The 23,256-nt window shown below is 48.2% G+C and overlaps 1 protein-coding gene across 7 annotated transcripts in view; it reads right to left on the bottom strand.

The window, feature by feature from the left end:
- The window catches only part of ADCY10 (adenylate cyclase 10), a 70,535-nt gene that overhangs the window by 2,753 nt on the left and 44,526 nt on the right, over positions 1–23,256 (bottom strand). For 6 of the 7 annotated variants that reach the window (XM_045028214.1, XM_045028208.1, XM_045028209.1 and 3 more), the window contains 13 exons: positions 22,300–22,380; positions 19,922–19,984; positions 17,704–17,755; positions 15,593–15,824; positions 13,666–13,773; positions 13,108–13,286; positions 10,468–10,624; positions 9,472–9,676; positions 9,292–9,388; positions 7,594–7,709; positions 5,483–5,600; positions 4,614–4,809; positions 2,206–2,394 (listed from right to left, as the gene is read on the bottom strand). In XM_045028214.1, the coding sequence (XP_044884149.1) occupies positions 2,206–2,394; positions 4,614–4,809; positions 5,483–5,600; positions 7,594–7,709; positions 9,292–9,388; positions 9,472–9,676; positions 10,468–10,624; positions 13,108–13,286; positions 13,666–13,773; positions 15,593–15,824; positions 17,704–17,755; positions 19,922–19,984; positions 22,300–22,380 (1,793 nt within the window). The remainder of the gene's footprint in view (positions 1–2,205; positions 2,395–4,613; positions 4,810–5,482; positions 5,601–7,593; positions 7,710–9,291; positions 9,389–9,471; positions 9,677–10,467; positions 10,625–13,107; positions 13,287–13,665; positions 13,774–15,592; positions 15,825–17,703; positions 17,756–19,921; positions 19,985–22,299; positions 22,381–23,256) is intronic. The other variant, XM_045028210.1, reaches the window with a different exon arrangement.

Below are 23,256 nucleotides of genomic sequence, written 5' to 3'. Positions count from 1 at the left end.
CTCTCATAATGCAGTATCCAGTACAGGGAATGTCCATCTCTGCCAGATGCTGGGAAATGCCATCATATATACACCTTCCCTAATTGCTGTGATCATGTGGTACCACAGGCTCTGGCCCTGTCCATAAGGCAGTGAGTATCCTGATGTCGGTGCTGGCCAGCTGGCAGCCTGGTCAGATGATCCAATGAGGCATTGTAGAGATCAGATTGCAAATCAATCATCAGAAGAAGCCTGCCACTGTGGAAGCACTGTGCAGCTAGGGGCCACTCATGTGTGCTGCACTGTTTGTACAAGTAGGTGGGTCCTGGCCAGGCTGACTCCTGGTCAGTGGAATGCAGACAAGTGACCAGTCAGGGCACCTCTGCAGTATGGGATTGCACTGGGAGGTCCATTTGCACTCTTTGGGCTAACACAACATTGCCCTCTGCTCACCATGACACTGAAAACGACTGAGGCTCGATCAAGATGGACCTCAAAAAAAACAGGTGGCTCAGCACAGTCTATAGCATAATAGAAACCCAAGTGTGTGTGTAGATGTGGAGCATGTTATGGCCATGCTAGGGAGAACATGCTATGTTAACCACGACAAGATTGACCAAGCCATGATGGGCAGGCAGGTGTAGACAGATGCATGGACAACATGAAAAGGAGATTTAATTTTGCAAATATAAAGTTTGCACTAGAGAGAAAACCACTAGACCCCTAAAAATGATGGTCCTGTAGATCTTCCATCAAAATTTACTCCAAAGCACAAGTTCCAGGAGGCACAGAGCAGGAAGCAATGTTATTTTGGAATGGTTGGACGTGTACTAGAAATGGTCCTAAACCTGTTAAATGTTTTGAATGGGATTATATGCTTCTTAAACCATAGCCCTGAGAATCAGTCCAGTGATGTCAAGGTAAGTACTGTGCACACAATACTGAGTAAGACACTTGGGTTGAAATCTCAGGCTGCATCTCACTCCCCAGCTTGGCAGATGTGGGCTTGTCTACACTTACCAGGGGATCGACGCACGGTGATCAATGCATCAGCGGTCAGTTTCACAGGTCAAGACCTGCTAAATCGACCACAGATCGCTCTCCCGTTGATTCCTATACGCCACCAGATCGAGTAAGGGGAGCCGATGGGAGAACATCTGTTGACATTGCGTAGCGTGGACTTTGTGGTAAATAGATCTAAGCTACATCGATTTGAGTTATGCTATTTATGTAACTTAAACTACGTAGCTTAGATCAACTTTTCCCTGTAGCATAGACAAGGAGTACTGCAGAGTAACCCTGGCAAGAGCTGGAAGCCTATTTGTTGGGTTTTGTAAATAGTCACCACTGCAGGGTAAGCAGTAGCACAGTTAATGGAGTCCTTGAGAGATTCTGTTCCATTCTGTTGGAGGAGAGTCCTGATGATGTGGGTGGGTGTGGACATACACAACAGGGTGAAGGATCAGGTGCTGTGCATGCTCCTCCCCAAGCCTGGTCCCCAAATGTCATGCCAACCCCAGGCTATCTGAGAATATACCACACATGTTAGTGGAAGTTAGCAGTTAGGTGGGCTTGGGGTGTATGTCACAGTGGTGGGGCAGTTCCCCGCCCCTGTCAGGAAGGAGTTAAAGAGCTCCTCCGGCATAACTAGCCTCAAGCCAGTGCAGCTGTAAGGCTTGTCCAGCCTAGGTATGGGGAGGGGGGGCTTAAAAAGGAGGATCCCCGCTCAGTTTGGGGCAGCACTCTGAAGGACTAGGACTGCAGTGCAGTGGTCCCTGACTCCCAGAAGCAGGGGTTGCTGACTGGGGAAACAGCTGGAGAGCCTTGCCCATCCAGGCCCTTGCAGAAAGGAGAGGGGCTGATACTTTTGCCCTTTTTTTGCTCTCTTTTTCTTTGGCTTCCCAAACTGTTTGTTTCGGCTACTTTAATTCCCCCTACCCCTGGGCAAGGGGGCAGAGGCTTTAAACAGCACTGGACTCTGCCACAGGAACAGTGCCCACCCTCTCCCCCAAGGGGTGCTAGGGAGGTACTGCAGGCACCCAACAGCTCCATACAGGATTTCAATCATTTGCCTTCACAACCCCTCCCTTGACTTTATCTATATTGCAGCCATTGACCTGTAGCCAGCTGCACTTTCTTCTAGGGAATCCTAAATCCCTTCCCAGAGACCAGCTCATCTGGTGCCCAAAGGAAAGAGCTTTCAGATTACCAGCTCTCAGGACTTACATTGCTGATCTCCAGCCAGGATTTCTCCAGGAGGTTTCCATATATGTCACAGAGTTGGAATGCTTGGGATAGGTAGATTTGGCTCTGTTCTTCTTTGCCCAACACCAGGAGGATATAGGCTTTCAGATGGTAAACCCTAGGGTAATAGATAGGGCTTGTGGAGCATCGAGAGAGAACCTGGTCCAAGTCCTAACAAGAGAACAATTGAGATTCATGTCAGGATGACATCCCAGAGCTTTGAGATCCCTTTGCAGGAATACAGTGTGCCTGAGCCAGCTAGAAACATAAGAACATAAGAGAGGCCGTACCAGGTCAGACCAAAGGTCCATCTAGCCCAGTATCTGTCTACCGACAGTGGCCAATGCCAGGTGCCCCAGAGGGAGTGAATCTAACAGGCAATGATCAAGTGATCTCTCTCCTGCCATCCATCTCCATCCTCTGACGAACAGAGGCTAGGGACACCATTCTTACCCATTCTGGCTAATAGCCATTTATGGACTTAGCCACCATGAATTTATCCAGTCCCCTTTTAAACATTGTTGTAGTCCTAGCCTTCACAACCTCCTCAGGTAAGGAGTTCCACAAGTTGACTGTGCGCTGCGTGAAGAAGAACTTCCTTTTATTTGTTTTAAACCTGCTGCCTATTAATTTCATTTGGTGACCCCTAGTTCACCTAGAAAGAAACAGGAAACCTGCAGAGAGCTAGAAAGTAGCAGGGGTGAGATGAAAACCAGAAAGATTCAGACTGTATGAACTTGTCTTGATCATGCACTTAGGCAGCACTCACTAAACTTGGCTTTGCAATAGTCTCTTATCCGACCTACAGGACAATTCCTCTTTGGGACCTGTGCACTCTGTGTGGCTGATTTATCTTCTACCTCCTGTCCAGAGGCCTAAAGATACATTTCTTGCAAAGTGAGTGGGATGGAGATGAGGGGACATCTGGCACAGCCTTAATAGCATCTTTTTCCACATCTCACAATGTCCAAATAATCTGTCATGGCCCTCTCACCCCACAAATGTACATCAATTACTGGCCCTGAAAACATATAGTTGAAGGGCTGTGATAATGAAATACTGCTGTTTGATCAAGGGTTTCCCTCACTTTCTGAGTCCTTCTACTGGCTTCCTGTCTCTTATTGCATCAAATTCAAGTTTCTCTGTCTCCCCTACAAACTCTACAATGTAGACATAAACCTAGCTGCACGGTGCAAAAATGTCAATGCCTTCTCCTCTCCTCCCTTGCATAACTGGACACATACAAATACAGAACATCACTTTTGACCAATTTCCACATTCCACGCCAAAAATAGAAGTGTGTATGTGTGCTTTGGGGGCACTTCATTTTGTCTGGGGATTTCCCCTCCTCTCCATTGTAGTGTATTATGAGGGGAGAAGAGTTTTTGCAATTCTTGCCATCAATTTTTGGGTGAATCAACTGGAAAGAAGCAAAATTATGATCAACCTCTCCCTCCACTTGGAATAGGCTTTGCATTGGTTAATGCTCATGCTGAGCTGTAGTGCAACACTGAAGGAATTTCAAAACCAAACCACCACCTGAACAGCCATTAAAACCATTACAGGGGCCCGAACAGGCAACTCGGTAATTCAAGGGAGGAGACCAAGGCTAGTAGAGCTGAGTCGATACACAGGGTTGGAGTGCTGCAGGTGTCAGGACCTGGTATTGAATCCAAATCCATTGGGTCCCTAAACGGTATCCCCAGCGTCCACGCCATGGCAGCACGCTGAACCACTACCCCTGACTGAAAGCCTTGGTGATAAAGGCCTACAGCCCCACAGCAGCTAGGCCCGATTGGCTGGACTGACAGCATTCTCATTGGGCACCTGGACTATATGAAGACCCCAACAGGAAGAGGAAGCTGTCTGAGCAGCAGACCGTTGCTGCCTGGACCACCTTGCTGCCCTGCTGTTTTGCCTGACCTTGCCTTGCTGCTGTACTGTCTCACCTGACTCTGCCTTGCCTGACTGCACCTACCTATCTTGCCAACCCAAACCCTTGGATTGGATCTCCTGGCTACAGACCCCCTGCAAGAACTCTGACCATTGCCCCGGACTGCCTGTAATACCAATTGTCCTCCCAGTTACCAGACCACCCACACACCACTAGACCACGACTCTGGACTTCCCTAGTTTGCTTCCCATCCTGACCTATCATAATGCCCAGTGTCTGAAAGAGAGGTGTGTAAGGAAACTTGACAGATGGCTGCTCCCAATGGGCCTGATTCAAAGCCCGTTGAAACCCGTGGAAAGACTCCCACTGACATCACAGGCTTTGGATCAGGTCCTCCATGTCTAGCAGCCACCAGGAGATATCCAGCCTCCATTTGCAAATGTATTGCATTTTACAGTCTTTCCACATAATGTGGACTTCTCCTTCTCCCTCTCACCTTTAGCGTCTTAGTACGAGTCTCCCGGACCAAATTAGGCTTTTCCTCAATGTGTTTCCGTAGCACAAGGACCTCACACTCCAAGAATTTACAGAATCCACTAGTAGCAAAGAATGAGGCGTTAGTTCTCCTCAGCAACCTTCTGGCCTTTTCAAATGGCTCCTTGAAGTTGCCCCACTGCTGAAGTCTGGCAAACCTAGATCACCAAGAGAGAGAGAGGGATCCACATAAGATTTGCTGTAGGGGATTGGACTATTGGACCAGCCAGTGGCACTGATCTATAGATGGAAAACTCACACTGCATCTAGCTACCTGCACATTGCTATACAATGGGGAGAGGAATTCTTCCTAATGCATGCAGCAAAGCATGAGATATGATTACCACCCACTTAGATTGTACTTTGGGGGCAGTGACTGTCTCGTTGTTCTGTGTTTGAACAGCACCGAGCACAGCAGGGTACTGGTTCATGACTAGGACTCCTAGGCACAATGATGTTGATTATAATAATTTAATGCAAAATAAAGATGTTTTTACTGGACCTAAAATTATCCATCCGAGGTATGTGCCATCATGACAAAAACTTTTCAGACACCCCCTCAGCTAAGGTGGTCTTAAGGCTCATCAACACCCCATTCAGTCCTCTAGTAGAACTGGCCCAGTTCTGCCACCCTTACTCACATTGAGAAGTACCTGATCAGCCAAGTAGTCACACTGATTTCAACAGGACTCGTGGACTAAGTTGCTATTCAACGTGAGTACAGATAGCAGAATCCGGCCCAAAGTTTCTGAGTTCCAACCCACCATATGGCAAAATAAAGATTAAACCAGTAACACAGCAAAGCAATTTTGAGGAGACTTTGTATGTTACCAAATGGCCAGGGATGAATACAGCCCCAACATGATGCTGTTCTGAGACATAAGGATGCAGTTTTTTTCATTGCGCTGTATGAATTCCAGGCACTCTTTAAATGACTTAAATGAAAATCCTGTAAAAGAAATTTGCATTAGAAAAGCTGTTTCCCCTTCTGGTGGGGGTGTATTTCCCTATTCTAAAACTACCATAAGTACAAAGATAGTCAAGAGGGATCTTGGAAGTAGCTGAATCGCCTGGCAGAAAAAATCCTCAGATCTCGATGAAAATCTAAAAGGAATGCTGCAAGATTTGGGGTTTTAACTGAGCTCCTTGGGGTTGTCACAGGCTCTGTATCAGTGGTCTCTAGTGCAAGGGGAGAAACCCTGTACTGGGCAGAAAAAATGAAAGCATCATCACCCAAGCATGCAGTCCACTATTAAACTGCCCATGTTTCTGTAACACTGACAGACCCCAATTGACGGCAGCTGGGATAGAATCTGAGACCTCTGGAGCTTGATGCATGAGCCTCTACTGCATGAGCTAAAAGCCAGCTGCCTGTTAGCTAAGGTTGTAGAGCAGACTCATACTCTCGCTCTAAGTGGTCTCAGTGCCACTAGATGGGACAGAATACCACACTCAGGAGGTGTGTGGGTTACATTTGTTCTCCACAATGGATGCAATGCAGGGATGGGCAAAGCAATTCCTATGTTGTGGAGCAGCAGCAGTCCTTCCATAAGGAAGGTTGCCACTTGGATCCCATTATCCAGCCCTCTCTCTCTAAAAGGAGGGCCTCCTTAAACTACAGAACATCCGACAAAGTGGGTATTCACCCATGAAAACTCATGCTCCAATACGTCTATTAGTCTATAAGGTGCCCAGGACTCTTTGCTGCCAGAGCAAAAAGAGAGTTTCAAATTCTTCCAACTTTTTTGCCACTTTTGTAGGGGAAAAAAGCCAAATAACCACAACCAAAAACCCAAAGAGAATTGGCTTCAGCAGATCACTGCCTTTGATCACAATTGTGAGAGTAACCTTGCCTACAATAGGTTATTTATCACGTTTAACAGATACTCCAAGGAACAGACATTCCTACACTGGCTAGCTTGATGTAGCATGTAAAAGGACTGCTGGAGCCCTAGACTTTCACTGCAAGGAAAGTCTCTAGCCCTTTCTCTTGCAGAAGCAGGGCTCACAGCATAGTCAGATCAGTAGAGAGGCTAGACTTGTCCAAGAAAAAAGGTTTCTCACCACCAATCAAAGGTTCACAAGGGTGTTCTCCCTTCTTGCAGACCTCAGGAAACCCCCTGTAAAGTGGTGTGAAGTGACCACTTCATCTCCCAGCCAAGCCCCCTGTTCTCACCCAGTCCCCTCACTTTGTGGCTTTCTGAAGTCTGTACGAAGGCAGCTGTGATCCTGGAGACCTTAGACCAGGTCTACGATTCAGTGTTTTACCCGCCTAGTTAAGTCAGTTAGGGGAGTGATTTTTTTAATGAGATAGCTATGCCAGCCAAAGCCCTAGCATGTAGCAGCTATACTGGGTGGGGAAAGGGCTTTTGCCAGTACAGTTTATGTCATTCACAAAACTGGTATAAGCTGTACCAGCCAAAGAATTTTTTAGCTGGTATAACTGCATTATCCGTTAGCAGGGTTTTGCCAATTCAGCCATACTGATATAGTAATACTGGCAAAGGTTTTAAGTGTACACAAGGCTTTAGATGTGCGGAGTGCCCGGGGGCTAAAAGGAGCAGGGTGATTGGGGTACAGATGAGGGGAATTCCTCCATGCGGCTGACTGAAGTCTGCAGAACCCCAGTTAGCCTTAGGAGATTTGTTAGCCAACTTTACAACCTCCCACTCCCATTATAAGGCTCCAGATTTGTAAGAGAATATCCCAAAAGCTTCAACGTTTACACAGATATCAACATCCCCTCATCGGAGCTACAACCCCTTTTCTGTTAAACCTTTTAACTCTCTTCTTTAAAAGCATGTCAATTGCAGTTTAACCACAAACGAGATGCCAGAATGGCGCCACCATTTTTTGGCAGTGTTGACATGGCGACCGTCCCTGTCCAGGAGTGTCTTTGCTAAGCAGGCCATTATCTGTTGTCCTCATCACCCAGTACTTACCAGCATAAAGCAAGAGTTCTAAACAGTAAGAAAAGAAACAAGCCATCTCAATGATTCTCTCCTCCTCAACAGCCAACTCCTCCAGCCAGCTCAGTACTTGCACACAATCTTGGTACCTAGACATCATGGAGAATTATTGCATGACTCATTTTATTCTGAGGTGTTTCTCCCCTATCCCTTTATTTCCTTTCCTCTTTCCATGTCTCATTCTCTATCCTCCCATCCATCATTCCACTCATATATCTATCCTATTTTTCTCTCCAAGGATCTTTGGTGAACAAGCTTATAGAGAAGGGCTTCAAGGATGCCCAACAAGACACTGAGTGGATAGAGACGTTCCGTTGTGGTCCTTCCCAGGTGCGCAGAGTATCCCTATGTGCATATAAGTGTCTGCAAGGTCCACTGTGGAGAGCTAGTTGCCTTTCCAGCTGGTCATTGACAAGGAAAAGCACCAGGAGCAGTGCATATAGAAGCCAGGTGGCCAACCTATTACAACAGACAAACATGCCCCAGCAGAAGGAACAGTTGTGAGAACAAGTCTGTTCAGGAAGCCACTGTGGCTCAGAGAGAGTTCTTATAGACCAGGGGTAGGCAACCTATGGCACGCGTGCCGAAGGCGGCACATGAGCTGATTTTCAGTGGCACTCACACTGCCCGGGTCCTGGCCACTGTTCCGGGAGACTCTGCATTTTAATTTAATTTTAAATGAAGTTTCTTAAACATTTTAAAAACCTTATTTACTTTACATATAACAATAGTTTAGTTATATATTATAGACTTATAGAAAGAGATCTTCTAAAAACTTTAAAATGTATTACTGGCACGCGAAACCTTAAATTAGAGTGAATAAATGAAGTCTCGGCACAGCACTTCTGAAAGGTTGCTGACCCCTGTTATAGACAGATGTCTAATAAGAGACAGACCAGTCTTCTAATCTGCCAGGGGTGGGAAGAAATAAGGCTGCCACATGACTCCAGTTGACACTTCTGAGCCATGTGACAGAGGTACCTGTATCCCAAGTATGGGGATCCAAACTGCCTCCTCATGAGGAAGAAATTCACTTCAGAAGAAAAGTACCAGCCAACCAAAGCAAAAAGCCAAATTTAGCCTGTTCATACTTCCTCACTTCCTGGATCCATAGACCAGGGAGGTCCTGGTCGCCCTCATAATGTGCCTCCCACCTCTTTCTGTCAAGGGCACATTGTTATCATTGATAGTAATTCACATTAAGAGCTGTTAGGTATGGCTCAGTATTATCCCTCCATCTCCTCCTTGGTCAGCCATGAGGCCGGACACCATAAACAGGGCCCTGTGTAAATCACATTTTCGTGGAGGGCACGGAAATCGAGAAAATGCCCCCAAACCATGATCTTTTACATATTTTTCCTTACAATTGACTAAATGTACTTGTCAAATTCATTCCTTATGAACTGTCGGGAATTTTCTAAAAAAAAAAAAAAAAAAAGGATTTATACAGAGCCTTAAACATAAAGATGTCCTTCCTAGAGACACTTCCTAGAGACACTGGTCTGTCTTCTGTCATTGTAACCACATGCCTTGCCCACTGAAGTCATTGGGATTTCTTTATATTTACTATACTTGGGTCTCTATCGACCTCCCACAGTTCCTGATTAGATTTCTTCTCCATACACCATTCTCCTTAGCCAATTCATACGGGAACATAAATTTGCATCATACCTGATGCTCAGAAAGAGAGCTTTGAAGAGCATGCAGAGAACCAGAGAGTCCAGCTTCGGTTTCTTCAAACGCACACACATTTCATGAGCTCGATAGCCTGTGGAGAAAACAAATGTATTAAGTGTCTCTCCCTTAATACTGACACCTTCTCTTCACAGTATATGATGAAAGCAGACTTACCTAATTGAATAGATAGGGGCAGGTTACCCAAGCAGAGCTTCATATAGGCCAGTGATTGTGCTAATTTAACTGTTGTTAATAGCCCTCCTCCGATAACCTGTAGGTGAGAGCTACGCTGGATGGCCATCAGCTCATATTTCATCCATTCATCTTGGTAACCCATCATCTGGCAGCAGAGTGAGAATTCCGTATAGGATGAAATGATCTAAAATGTTCAAAACAAGAAAAAACAAGAGCCTGAAACTGTTGACTGAATCGTTATCTGGTATAGGCTCAAAAGGGACAAATGGATAAACCAGAAACCCCCACATTTCTTTGTTCCTTTTTCTCTTACAATACTGACCATTAAAAAAAATTAGGATTATTAATACTAACACTTATTATGCTCATGTCTAAAGGCTCCAGTCAGGATTCCCACCCCTCCCCCCGTGCTAGGTGTTGTACAGGCACAGAATATAAACTAGTGTAGATGAAATTAGCAATAGCTTAAAAATCAGAACCAACCTAATAAGAAATAAATGAAACTGAACCTCAGATCAACTCTTTTGGGAAGCTTAAAAAAGCTCAGCGAACTTTATTTGTTTCTCATTTCACCATGTCTCTGCCTCCCTAGTTCTTTTCAGAGGCAGAAGTGCTGCAACATGACAAGAAAGAAGACCATGGGCATGTTTTACCAGCCAAGACAGAAAGAAGCAAGGCATGCTGGAAATCTGACAAGAAAGCTGGTTTTCCATGAGATTTCCAGCCCCAGAGGCTTAGACAGTGTGAATGAGGTTCAGAAAAACATCAGAACATTGGGATGATTATCCACAGCAAGCTTTTATAGGTCAACCCATTGCTTGTTGAAATCAGATACCTGCTCCATAATAGTCAGGACTCCTCAATCCCCTTTGGGCAAGGTGTGTCCTGTCACCACAATTATTTCCAGTGCTGCTAGTTACTTCCTCTTCTTTGGGGGCACGAGGAGAGGGTTCCCAGTGGTGAAGGTGGACCCACCTGGCTCTCATCATCCGATTCCTCTGCTGAGTTCACCTTCATGAGTGCTGCCAGGCGACAGAACTTCTTGCTGTTTGTAGCAGTGTCCAGGCTGAAAAGTTGCCACAATAAGGAAAGGCAGTGGCCCTGCTGGTACAGGAAAGCTAATTTCTTCTCCCTGTCACACAAGACACATCTTTAGCCAGAGCAGATCACAGCAGCACAAAGATCTCACTATCGCTACTAATTAAATAGAGTGGGGGTGGGAGGAGGAGGAGGCGGGATCCTGAACTGGACATTTCTTCCTCCTCCTAGGAGAGGAGGCATGGAGGATTCCAGGGCAGGAAAGGGGAATAGAAGAAGTAGCAATCGGATGATGGGGTACCAGTTGGGGGAGGGTCAGTCAGGGAAGGTGTGGCATTGTGGGGGAGGTGGACGTAGCAGCAGGGAGGTTGAGGGTACCTGTGGGCATTGGGAAGGAAGTGGGACATCTGCTTCCCCACTTTGGCTGGCTGCGGAAGGGAGCAGCACAGAAGAACCTGAGTCTGCTTTATGCAGCAATGCTGAGAACCCTCCCCCTTCCCTGGCCACTACAGATCAGCTGTTAGGCTCCAGCCAGGGGGGGATTAGCAATTGTAGCCCTGTGCCAGTAGGGGTTGCTCTGTCAGCAGAGGGGAGCAGGAAGGTCTTAGCCAGGGCATGAGGGAGCACCACTGGCTGGGTCAGACACTTCTCCCCCACCATCCCGCAAGCATGGAGGGGCACAGTTATGGGGAGGATCAGAGGGGATAGCTGTGAGGGGGATATGGGGAAAGCCATGCTAGTTGGCATTTTTCTTAAAGCCCCAGCTCCTGGAGTCATGGGATCACAGAAAGCAGAAAACGAAGTGGGTATTCACCCACGAAAGCTCATGCTCCAATACATCTGTTAGTCTATAAGGTGCCACAGGACTCTTTGCTGCTTTTACAGATCCAGACTAACACGGCTACCCCTCTGATACATGGGATTACAGGGAGAACCTTGGCTGCCATTTATTATTTCAAAAGAACAAGGTTCATGTTGTGAAGAAAAGCTTGAGAGACTGGTGATCTTCGGGGAAGGGAAGAGAAGCCAGAAGGGATGGGGGAGAGGAAAGAGACTGGGGTGGGAGGCTGTTTGGGGCACAGAGAACAAGGGGGCTGGGGCAAGAGGGAGAGAAGGAGTGGGTGTGGGGAAAGCAAGAGGGGAGACTGGGAACTGAGGGAGAAGACTCGTGGCATGCAGAGCACCACAAGCTGGCTTGGGGGGAGCTATTGGGGAGTCTGGACGGATTTCACATGGAGAGAAGTTTGGAGCGGGAAGGAGGGTGAAAGCTCAGCTCACCATCTGGAGACTGCTGCAGTGTAGGCTGGGAGCCTTCCACTGGGGACACTGTAGGGGGAGGCCAAAGTAGGTGTTGGGTGTTTTATTGAGGGGTATCGGATGAAAGGCAGTTATGCTAGGACATTTTGGTGATCCAGGAAGGAGGGTGGCTTCGTGGCAGGGAATTACTCTGTCCATCTCCCCCACCAATGGGGGTAAGAGGTGAATGTAATGGGGGGGGGGAGTTGTTGCAGCAGGAAGGGGGGTCCAGCAGAGATGGGGAAGAAGGTGAGCAGAGGAGGAGGGTGGCAGCAGCATGGGGATATGATGAGGTATGTTGGGGATTCCTGGGGGAGAGATGAGACAGCCTGACTCCCCCCTGGTGCCTCAACCCAAACTCTTTCATCCCACCCCTCAGGGCCTCACCTACCCCTCCTGGAATCCAGCCTTTTCCTGCTCACTTGTTTCCCCATTCCTGAAATCCCCCTGCTAGACAGTCCGTCACTACCTCACCTTCACCCCCAAGCACCCCATCTTCAGACTCCCCTTCTCCCCTCCTGCCTTAACCCTTCACCTCTGCACTTCCTCCTTTCCACTGCCTTAACCCTCACCGCCCAGTACCCCGGGCTGCCTCACTGACCTCTGCCACCAACCCCTCCCCTGCTGTTCCACCACTGCCTCCCCTCCACTGGGGGTCCCTCATCTCCCCCTGCTTCCCCTTCCACAGCACCTCCCCCATTATGCACCCCACTCTGATATCTCCCCTTCCTGTGGTACGTCCATCCCCTCATGCTGATACTCCCACCGCCTCACCTCTCTCTCTATCTGTTTGAATCCCCAACAACACTATCCCACACAGCCCAAAGGGTCTCTCCATAACACCAGATGCTTTTCCTTGCTTCCTCTGCCCCCGTTGACGCCAAAGCCCATGGCTCCCAAAAAAGCATTCCCATGATGAGGCTGGTTAGCAAGGACAGGCCAACATTTGGAAATAATGCCTTCAGCAGTAGCAGGGAGCATAAAAATATTCTCAGAAGCAAATGCATTTCTTTGCAATTGATTCCTGTTTTCCAAAATAAATGCTTTGCTTTAAAGTACTGTACCATTGGGAATACATGTATCTGTAATTCCCTCTTCACTAGAGTGTGTAAACACCACTTTTTAAAGCCCCCACTCTTCACATGCTTAATTTGAAGCATGCGAGTTACATGCTTCAAATTAAGAATGTGCTTAAGTGTTTGCAGGATCGAGGTCTAAATGACAACCAGGGACTAAGGTAAAATCCACCCAACTTGGTTTTACTCCAGTTCTACTTCCTACCCTTTACTGCGACTATACAAGAATTGCTGGTTCTTCTGGTGAGACGCATGCTTTGACACTTCCAGCAGAGTCTTAAAAAAGACTCCAATCAAGTTAAATGGGAATCTTCTGTTTAATAAAATCAAAGCCTTCCTGATAAATTTCTTTGCCAAATTCATTTGGCCCATGTTATAACAGACCTGCAGAGGGGAAGGGAGAGTGAGACAAAGACTGTTTGTAACATTATCAGCCAACTGCATGCTCCGAAATGGTGGGGCTCTCAGCTGCCATTTTCTAGCATGACATCAATGCTGGAGCCAAAGGCGGAGGTGGGTTGGGTTAAACGTCATCGAAACTGTTGTGTCCTCCACCCCTCATTTAAGATAGATGTGAGAGACAACTCAGTGGCCCCACCTAAGCCAAAGGGGGAATGCGAGCCCATCCAGTACTTTGGACTTTTAGTTTCGGATGAGGTTGTATGGACATAGGAGGGAGACACAGGAAACCTGCAATCATCTTATATGGATGGCCCCAACCAGATACATAAAGAGGTTCCTCAATGTCTTGCTATCTCTTTACCTCACCCTTCAGGCTGTAGAAGGTAGCTTCCTCAAACTGGTTAATTACAGTCGCTCTGAGATCCACCGATTTGATCAGATTCTCTGCTGTATTCAAATTGCTAAAGGCCTTAAGCAAAGCAAACCGCAGAGAAGGGTAGGTGACCATTGTGCCACACACTTTCTCCAACCCCACCACCCACTGAAGAGAAAGGGCTGGATTCTCCAGTCTGCTACGGCCACTGCAAGCAGCTAGAGATGGCCAGTGGAGAATCCCCTCTTCGCAGGTGGAGGCAGCAATGTGTCTCCTGCCCCTCTCCTCCCACGCCCTGTGGCAGAGGAAGGAGGGAGTGTTCTGAGGGCAAGGTGTGAGCAGAATGGGGTCATGGCAAAGCTTTACGCCTGATCTTCCACTGAGAGAAGCCTAAGCTAGGGCTTCCCTCGTGCAGCTATCGCACACCAGGGCAACACGGCACTGAATCACGGAGCTGCGGCTGTGCACCCCGTCTCTTTGCCACCCTAGCTGTGCTCACACAGGGGTGAATCAAGCCACAAAGCAAAGGGAGCTCTCTTCACTCTGTCTAGGACAGCAACATTGCTTTCTTTCCCCTGGGAGTAACCCAGGAGCTGCTGGAGCTGCCTGCAAAGCTGGGACATAATGCCCATGGGTTTCTTTGGCTGAATGTATGGAGGAAATGTAGTACTAAAGGACTGATGGCACTGAGTCCCAGTCATCCTTCAACCCCCTCCCCCCCCACACACACACGCCACCACCCTCCACGCAGCCCTGCCAATGCACCTTACTCCTGACCTGTGTACCACCTCCTCCAGGCTATTCCAGTCATGGGCCCCTTCCACAGTTTGGTAACAGAAGCACCCCATCTCTCCCATGACCTCTCCATGGTAGAGATTGCTAATTCATAGGATGATTTTTGTCATATGACTAAATGTCACCCAGAGACTACGATGGGCCTCCCAAAATCATGTCCCTAATGATCTCCTTATCCTCCCAACCACCATCCCCTGTGCCCCCAGCCTCTAGAGGACTGGGGCTAGTGCCCTAAACCACCATGCCTTTGAACATTCCTCACTTCCCTCCCAATACTATATTCACTATACTGGGGGGTTGCGTGAAACCGCCTGGAGGCTGGTGCATGTGATAGCCGGCCTTCACTCCGGACAAATGTGTAAGGACTCAGCTCTTTTCTGGAACAGACAGCCAAAGCAATAGGAGCCTCCCCCAAAAACGCAGGCCACGGGCAAAGCTGGAGCAGGAGTTGATCCATGTGACCTAAGCAGTTTCCTGGGAGTCTGATAACAAAAATAGGGCTTGGGATTGACTGGACCGCACAGGCATGTGTGGGTGTGAGAAACACCACAGAAAGACGCAGAGAAGGCAGAAGAAAGCCAGGACAGCCACAGAAGGACTTGTAGCATGACCCTGAGAAAAAGGTGCGGGTGCGAGAGCATTTGTCAGAGTGCTGTCTGGAAAGAAGCTTGGATCTGTGAGCAATTAACTGTCTCCAGCTGTTTGAGTCCTACAGTGTTCAGGGAAACAGAACTTTATGTACATTCCTTGTAAATCAAGAGGATTGCATCAATGAAATGCCTGACTCAGCTTCTCCTAACAGAAACAACCCACAGGATCCCAAATTTTGACTAAAAGCTCAGGTCAAAAGGGGTAATAATATTAAACCGTATGTATGCTTGTAATCTCTCATGTGCTATGTCTGTGACATTAAAATCCTGTGCCACAGCTCAGAGTCTCTAGCAAAGTAGGAAGGAGAGGCAAGGGAAATGTAGGGCCTAACATTACCATTCTGAAAGAACCAAAGAACATGTGTTCCTAGATGAAATCTGGGATAGCCTGCTAATATGGGGAGAAGTAAAAGGGAGACCAGGGGAAAGGACATGAACTCGCATGGGATCAAGGGAGCAAAGCAGCTCACCATGTAGTTGTTTGACAGATGTAAGTAAGCAGCTGCACACTCCAACAAGTAATACAAGGCTCTGGCATATTCTCCCATCGCCATGCAGTGCCGGGCCAGGGGCACAAAGACAGACTCCACGATCTCTTCACATTCGCAGGATCCCAAGCGCCGGATCTTCTCCCGACCCCTGTCAGACTGCTGAATGATCTCGTCCAGCCTCTCCAGAAACTCCTTCTCTATCTCTTCAGCTCTGGCCGGAGACAAGATGGCAGAGAAGGGGCAGGATTCCCATGTCACAAGGCTTTCTTGTGGGTCTGCGTGCACGGTGTTTGGTAGAATTCACAGTTCTAATTCCCTGGTGCTGTTTTTATGTTGTTCTTGTGACCCAGGGGACGGTGCTCTCTGTCCCTAAACTCCTAGCCCCTCCTGTGCCTTTATGGCACTGTTCTGGAGGAAGACTGTGGCATTCCTTTATGCAGGGCAAGTTTAAGGCAATCTGCGGCTCTTGGCACACCCCCACATGGGGTCTTGTGGCCACTAGAGGGTGGACATGTGGCAATGCTCCCTCACCACCACCTCCACCAGACATGGCAGAGCCCCCCTTCTCCCTGGGCCATGCCCTGTCTGCTGTGGGGTGGGCTCAGGCATCTTCCTCCCTAGCTACAGTGGCTGCTGCTCCCCTGCAGGCTCAGGCAGATGTCACATCCCTGTATCAGTTACTCTCCCTTCTGCTTTTTCAAGTTCTTTTTTTTTTGCAAGGGCTGGAAACAGATTTCTTTAAAATGAAAGCTGAGATGCAGACATCATTGCAGGGTTTCTGGAGGGAGCCCAGGCCCACAGCACAAGCCTTGGCACCCTGTGCTTTTGGCCAAGATGCAGGCAGCCCTTTCCCTGCCTCGCTTGAGAAGACAGAATTCCATTGCCTCTGACAGCACCAGCACCTAATCCCTCCTAAACAGAATAACCTAAACCATTTCATCTTGGAAGGCTTCCTCTCTTAACACGCCAGAGAAAGCGGAGCACAAAAGTTGGCTAAAATGTACCTGACTGAACAGCAGCTTTACAAGATAACTTTGTAAGCAGGTCTGAGTACCTTACCTTGGATAGAAAAGAAATGTGACCTAATTGATTAATCTGTATCTCCTGCCCTTGGCTTATCCACAGCAGGACTGTGAACCATAGCTGGCCCAGACAGTATGGAGCTTTCATGACTATCTGTCTTTCCCAAGCAGGACCTTGAAAATGTGAATTGATTGTAAACGGATGGAGAGATGCCTGCCTGAGTCTGCAGAGAGCCTGAAACAATCATTCTGAGAGTGTGTTCTGCCGCATCCATCTCAACCAGGGCTCCATCGACTCTGCTCTTCCACGGCTGCACAAGTTGCCATTTTTCCACGATGCCACAGAAACCACCATTTCTGCCATGGAATTCACTGTTTTGCTGCATTCAGGCACTCACCATTTTATCTTCCTGACCTGCCAGGACCTGCCTGCAGCTACCTCTTGCTCTGCAGATTTCCCCACGACAGAGAGTTATTTCAGTGTATGCTCCCTGCATGGTTCCATGGAGCCAGGGAGTAGGGAAAACGCCAACTCCATGGAACAACACAGGCTGGTGAGCTAAGCAGGCTGGAGAACAGTACAACAGCCAAGGTCTGAAAAGATGAGCCACTAAGCTGTCTCCCAGTTTCCCACTTCCCTGGCATCCGTAGGGGAAGAGGGCTCTGGGCCAGGCTGGGTCAGGAGCTAAGGTTTGGGGTGTGGAGCGAGGCCACCCAGAGGGTGTGTAATGAAAAATCCATTCTTGGACTGTTGAAAATAAACAAATTCTACTGCAAGAATGTTTAGCTATGAGCCACAGGGGGATGGGGGGGACAGTGAGTGGCAATGAAGGGCATTTCCCAGAGAGAGAGTGTAAATTATGGGGCCCTGACAGTAGGCATGTTCCATTCTAAGAGTCCCTCACACCCTCCAAATTCCCAGTCCTTGTGGGTATCTTGCCCCCCATCAGGTAATGTCTTCCCCCACAGGTAGCAGCCAAACCCATATATTCCACTCACAACCTCTGGAGCCCCTAGGAATCTATTTCTTTGTAAGTGGTCTGATGAATGAAGACCTTGTTCCCGTACTTAAGATTTTCCTCTGGCAACATCTTGTGTTTCTTTAGTGCCTTTACAGTCTCTGGAAAGAAAATCAACCACTGGGTTCAATGCAACATCATATGTCCTGGAATAAAAGCCACTTTTTACCATTCTCTAGCACTAAGATAACGAGATGAAATTCCATAACATAGGGAATGTCTTCACTGCAGACTTAGCGTGTCACATAGCAGGCCGAGAAACTCCAGAGGCCACAGTTAATGGGAAGAATCCCACCCACCCAGAAATCCTCCAAATGTTGACAGCTTAAAGAGGAGAAACACCCACTACTCCCAAAAATGTTCTTTATGGTCCAGATCTTTAGCTGGTGTAAATCAGCATAGCTCCATTGATGTCAGCACAGCTACACCCACTTACACCAGTATATGATCTAACCCAGTGGTTTTCAACCTATTTACCATTGTGGACTGCATATGTGGCCCACAATGTGTTATGTGGGCCACATCCAATACTACCTCTATGGCCCTGAGGATGTCACATGGGCCACAGCTCTGCGCTGATTGGGTCACAAGCGGCCCGTGGGCAGCAGGTTGAGAACCACTGGGTGGAGTTTTTTGCCCAAACCTGTTAGTCCATAATGCACTTCATCAAACTGTTAAAGGTTCTTTTCAGCGCAGCATTTTAGGCTTTGGCTACACTAGCACTTTTGTTGGTCGGGGGGGTGGGGTGAAAAAACACACCCCGACTGACCAGGGCCGGCTCTAGGTTTTTTGCCGCCCCAAGCAAAAAATTGTTTGGCTGCCCCTCACCCCAGCCCTGGGCTCCCCCCCCCCGCCCACCAGTGCCCCTCCCGCCACCCCAGCACTGGGCTCTCTCTTCCCCCCGCCCCCACCCAGACCCCCTGCCGCTCCAGCACTGGGCTCCCCACCCCCAAACATGGGATCCGCTACCAGCACATGGTGGCCGAGCCCTGGCCCAGCCGCGACTCTGTCCCCATGTGGGTGGAGCTGCTGGGCGGCACGGAGCGGGAGTACTTCCAGGTGGCAGTGCGGCTGCGGGGCGGCACAGAGAACACGGCCCCCTCCCTGGGCTTTGCAGCGCTGCTGGTGGCCGAGCTCACCGCCCTCACCCCCGACATGCTGGCAGCCGAGGACCTGGAAAGCCCCCCGGACCTGCTGCTCTTCAGCCTCACTGTGCCCTGGCCCAGCCCCGGCAGGCAGGAAGGTGAGGATCTCCGGCTGCAGGGCTACCTGCTCAGCACCGACGAGCCCAGCCGGCCGCTCACCTCCTCACACACTCCGGGAGCCCCTCTTGTCGCCACAGCCCAGGCTCGGCTCCAGGGGACCCCACCCTCCCCTCTGCGAGAGGGGCTCCCAGAGTGTGTGAGTAGCCGGGGAGGAAGGGAAGTGGGGCCCGGGATGCAGAGAGGGAGGAGGGGTCCTGCTGCCGCTCTGAGTCTCCCCAGGGCGGCGCGGCGTGGCATTTCCCCACCCGAGTGGGCTGTGCAGGGCGCCGCCGGGCTGGACAGGGGGCGCAGATCCCGGCTCGCACGCTGACAGGGCGAGTGGCTTTTTGCCACTCCAAGCAAAAAAAAAGAAAGGGGGGTGTGTGTGAAGTGCCGCCCCATAGAAAGTGCCGCCCCTAGCACATGCTTGGAGGGCTGGTGCCCAGAGCTGGCCCTGCAACTGACATAAGTTTCACCAACAAAAGCACCTGCGTGGACAGGACTATGCCGGTGGGACAGCATCTCCTGCTGACATAGCTACTGCTGCTTATTGGGGGTGGTTTAATTATGCAGATGGAACAGCTCTCTCCCCCAGCATAGAGTGGCTACATAGGAGACCTTACAGCAGTGCAGCTGCAGCGGTACAGATGTGAGATGTGCTGCTGTAAGGTCCCTAGTGTAGACATAGCCTTAGTCAGTCAGAGGGAAGGGGGAGAAATTCACTTCCCTCTAGCCACTTAGTTTTTGTTTGTTGCTTTCTTTTAAACAGTATTTTTCACTCCAGAATTTTTCAGGCTAATATATGATGCTGAGGAGCCAAATTTTGCTCTGTTACAAAGACGCAACCCCCGTTAAAATCAGTGGAAGTTCTATATCTAATAAAGCTGTGATTTGAGCTAGACACACACAGTTCTGTTTGGGTTAGAAGCTTAGATTTGGTCTTTTATTTCTCACTGCTGAACTGAGTCTAAAAAGAACCCATGGGTGGTCTGTTACATTCCAGGAAGATAAGCTTGAATTTACCTTTCTCAAAGTCTTGTGGAAGTAATAACTCTAACTTCTTGGAGAAAGTAGAAGTAGTGATGTCTGAAATTCAGAGAACAAGGGAGAAGGCATATCTAAGGGTGCTTGCTGCACACATCCTTTGTTCAAGACAAATGGTTCTTGTACATGCTGCCTACACAGAGAAGAATCTTTACTGGCATTGGGGATCATGAAAATTTCAGGAGATGGTTCTGGACACAGAGATCCTAGTCAAGGGTGCACCTGCTCAACATGAAAAAGAATTGAATAAAGTTCCTCTGAAAAGCCAGTGTAGAGTGATCACCTGCCTTTGCTTATTGGAAAGAGAGTGTTATGAGCTTTCATCACGACCCCAGTGTGCAGCTGAGAAAGAGAGTGCTGCCTCTATGAAAGTGGCTACCATCCCAATAGACGTGCCATTGGACATTAGCCATTTTCTGTTGTATTCTTTTGTACATGACGACTTGAACGCTCCCTTCATTTCTTTCTGCAAAAGGACCACAACCAGCATAGTATGACTGTCTTTTGTATGACATGTTAAACTCAGGTACTGACCATTATGGTCATGAAAGATTTCATAGCACTTTTCTCAAAAGTTAGAGATGGCAACTGTGATGCCCTGACCTAATTTCTTTGTGGAAATGTACATTCAGCTCCATAAACACTTTTTGGAGTGTAATTTGAAATAGTCATTCCTTCCCTCCTACTCCTTAAAACACCGTGTTGGGTAATGATGCTGACACAGAGTAGTTGCAGTAGTCTACCTCAGAGATGGCTGCATTTCTTGGTGGGTGAGAATCCATGTTTAAATAAACTGTAAAACATGATGCCATTGAAAGACACCATATAAATACTGTAGGAAGTTTTACTGTCTTTTTAGTGCCCTGTTTGCCCCTGTTTTATTACCACAATAAGCATAATGCTCCTACTCCATTTGTTACATTCTTAGACCTGGTGCGATGAACAGCTCAGTGGTGTAGGGGAGAATATATATATAGAGAGAGAGAGAGAGAGAGAGGTTTAATTATTTTCACAAAACACCACCACACACGGTACCTCTAATCCACCTAACTCCTCTTTTCATTAAGAACTAAATGTCCAGTTCTTTTGCAGAGTCTGTGCAAAGCTGTACCTACATTAACATACTAGGTCAAATTCACTGTAGTCCAACTCCACTGAAGTAGGCTTACTCTTCTCTTAAATTATTATGCAATAGGTTTGTTCCATATTGCACATATTTTCCTACTCATCCTGTGAACAGCAGCATTCTCTACAGAGAGCCAATGTTTCAACATTCAGACTGCCCGAACTGAAGCAGGCAGAAAGGAATGACCCGAACTGGAACTTGATCAGAAGTTGAACACCTGGGCTTGGATCCTTCCTCTTGCCTCACTTGCCATAGGATCTTACAGAGCTCAATTTTACATTTCATCTGAACAATGGGAAGTCTCCAGCCAGGTAGCACTCCCTAGCACGGTGGTAGGGCACTGGTTCAGTACTGACTCAGGGGACTAGGCCTCAAAGGTTTTTAGGCATGGAACTTCCATTGAAATCAATGGGAGTTAGATGCCTAAATACCTTTGAGGGGCTGGGCCATAGTCAATTGCTCCTTGTGATGGAGCTTTCTCCCCATCACTTGCAAGGCAAGGGAAAGAACCCCAATTAGCATACTCCACACTTGGGAGTGATTAACTAATTGCCTCCTGGCCAGAGGAAGCAGAGCAAGGCATTTTAAGTAGACTGAGGGTCCTCAGGTGGGAACAGACTACAGTGGACAGCGGTTTCTGATAAACCCATTCCTAGGGCTTTGTTCTAACAGACAGGAAACACCAGAGGAAGAACACTACAGGAGTGGGTTAGGCCCCTGCAGGAGAAGCCCTGAGGCAAGGTCAGCAAGGGAACTACAGTGGACCCTGAGGCTGCAGAAGAGATATTAGTTTGAAGATCTGATTGGACTTTCATTTGGACAACTTCATGTTATCCCCAAAATGGATTTAAATTTCCATGTGCCTTGGCCAGATGGCCATGCCACAGCACACCCAGAGGGGCGAAGAGGAAGCCTGAGAAAGGCCATTGAAGGGCAGGGAGTGAGCCCAGTAGGTGAGGCCAGAGACAAGGACTCTGTGCAAGGTAGCATGAGGGGTGCCCACTAGGTGAGGATGTGCTACTAGTACTACACTGCCACTGAATCTTTCTCCATTCTTCATACCAATACTTTACCTGCCTGTTTCATTTTCTTTTTTGTGCTCTGTCTCAGACCTTCACTCACTTCCCTTTTCACCCCTCTTTCTCTCTGCAACTCCCTGGGTTTTAGTGTGGTGGTCTCACCTCACTCCCTCCAGGTTACTGTGAGTTCTGTATCTGATGGGATGTTTTACCTTCACTTGTCCTCTGGACATTTTCAAGGGAGCATGTGCTGGTTAGGGAAGCTTCGGCTGTCACAGCTTTTCTCTCCATCCCTGCCAAATAGGAGAGAGAAACACATGTTAATAATGAGCTGTAGAACAACTTCTCATCGCTATCCGCATGGCAGTGGCCAGCGGAAGCCAATGAGCCTTGTACTAGGTGCTATACTGACACAGACTACAAAGATGGTCTCTCTCCAAAAGCACTTAAAATCTAAACATTTAAAAGACAAAACTAAAGGCTAAGTTCTTACTGGCCGTGAAAAACGCGTCACAGACCGTGAAATCCCTTCTTCCCCATGAATCTGGTCTTCTGTTTAGTATAGGGTAAAAGTACACCAATTTTACAGGGGAGACCAACGTTTCTCAAACTAGGGGTCCCAACCCAAAAGAGGGTTGGGGGAGGGGGTGTCACAGTATTACCATCCTTACTTCTGCCCTGCCTTCAAAGTTGAGTGGTCGAAGAACAGCAGCTGCTGGCCAGGTACCCAGCTCTGAAGGCATCACCCCATCAGCAGCAGTGCAGAAGTAAGGGTGGCAATACCACAACCCCCTACAATAACCTTGTGATTCCTCCACTCCCCCTTTTGGGTCAGGACCCTTGCAGTTACAACACCATGAAATTTCAGATTTAAATATCTGAAATCATGAAATTTATGATTTTTAAAATCCCATGACCATGAAATTGACCAAAATGGACCGTGAATTTGGTAGGGCCCTACCCATGGGGGTTGCACCACCAGTGCCCACTGTGCTCTGTGGAACAACTATTATTTGCATTGCCATAGTGTCCAGGAGACCCAGTCACAGATCAGGACCCCACTGTGCTAGGGGCTGTACAAGCACAGAACAAAAGGTCCCTGCCTCAAAGAGCTTGCAGGGACCAAATTCTGCAGCAGAACTCCTAAATTCCACCAACAGGGTGAATTC

Source organism: Mauremys mutica, chromosome 8, assembly GCF_020497125.1.
Source record: "Mauremys mutica isolate MM-2020 ecotype Southern chromosome 8, ASM2049712v1, whole genome shotgun sequence".
NCBI classification, from domain to species: Eukaryota; Metazoa; Chordata; order Testudines; family Geoemydidae; genus Mauremys; species Mauremys mutica.
This window is presented reverse-complemented; position numbering and strand designations above follow the sequence as displayed.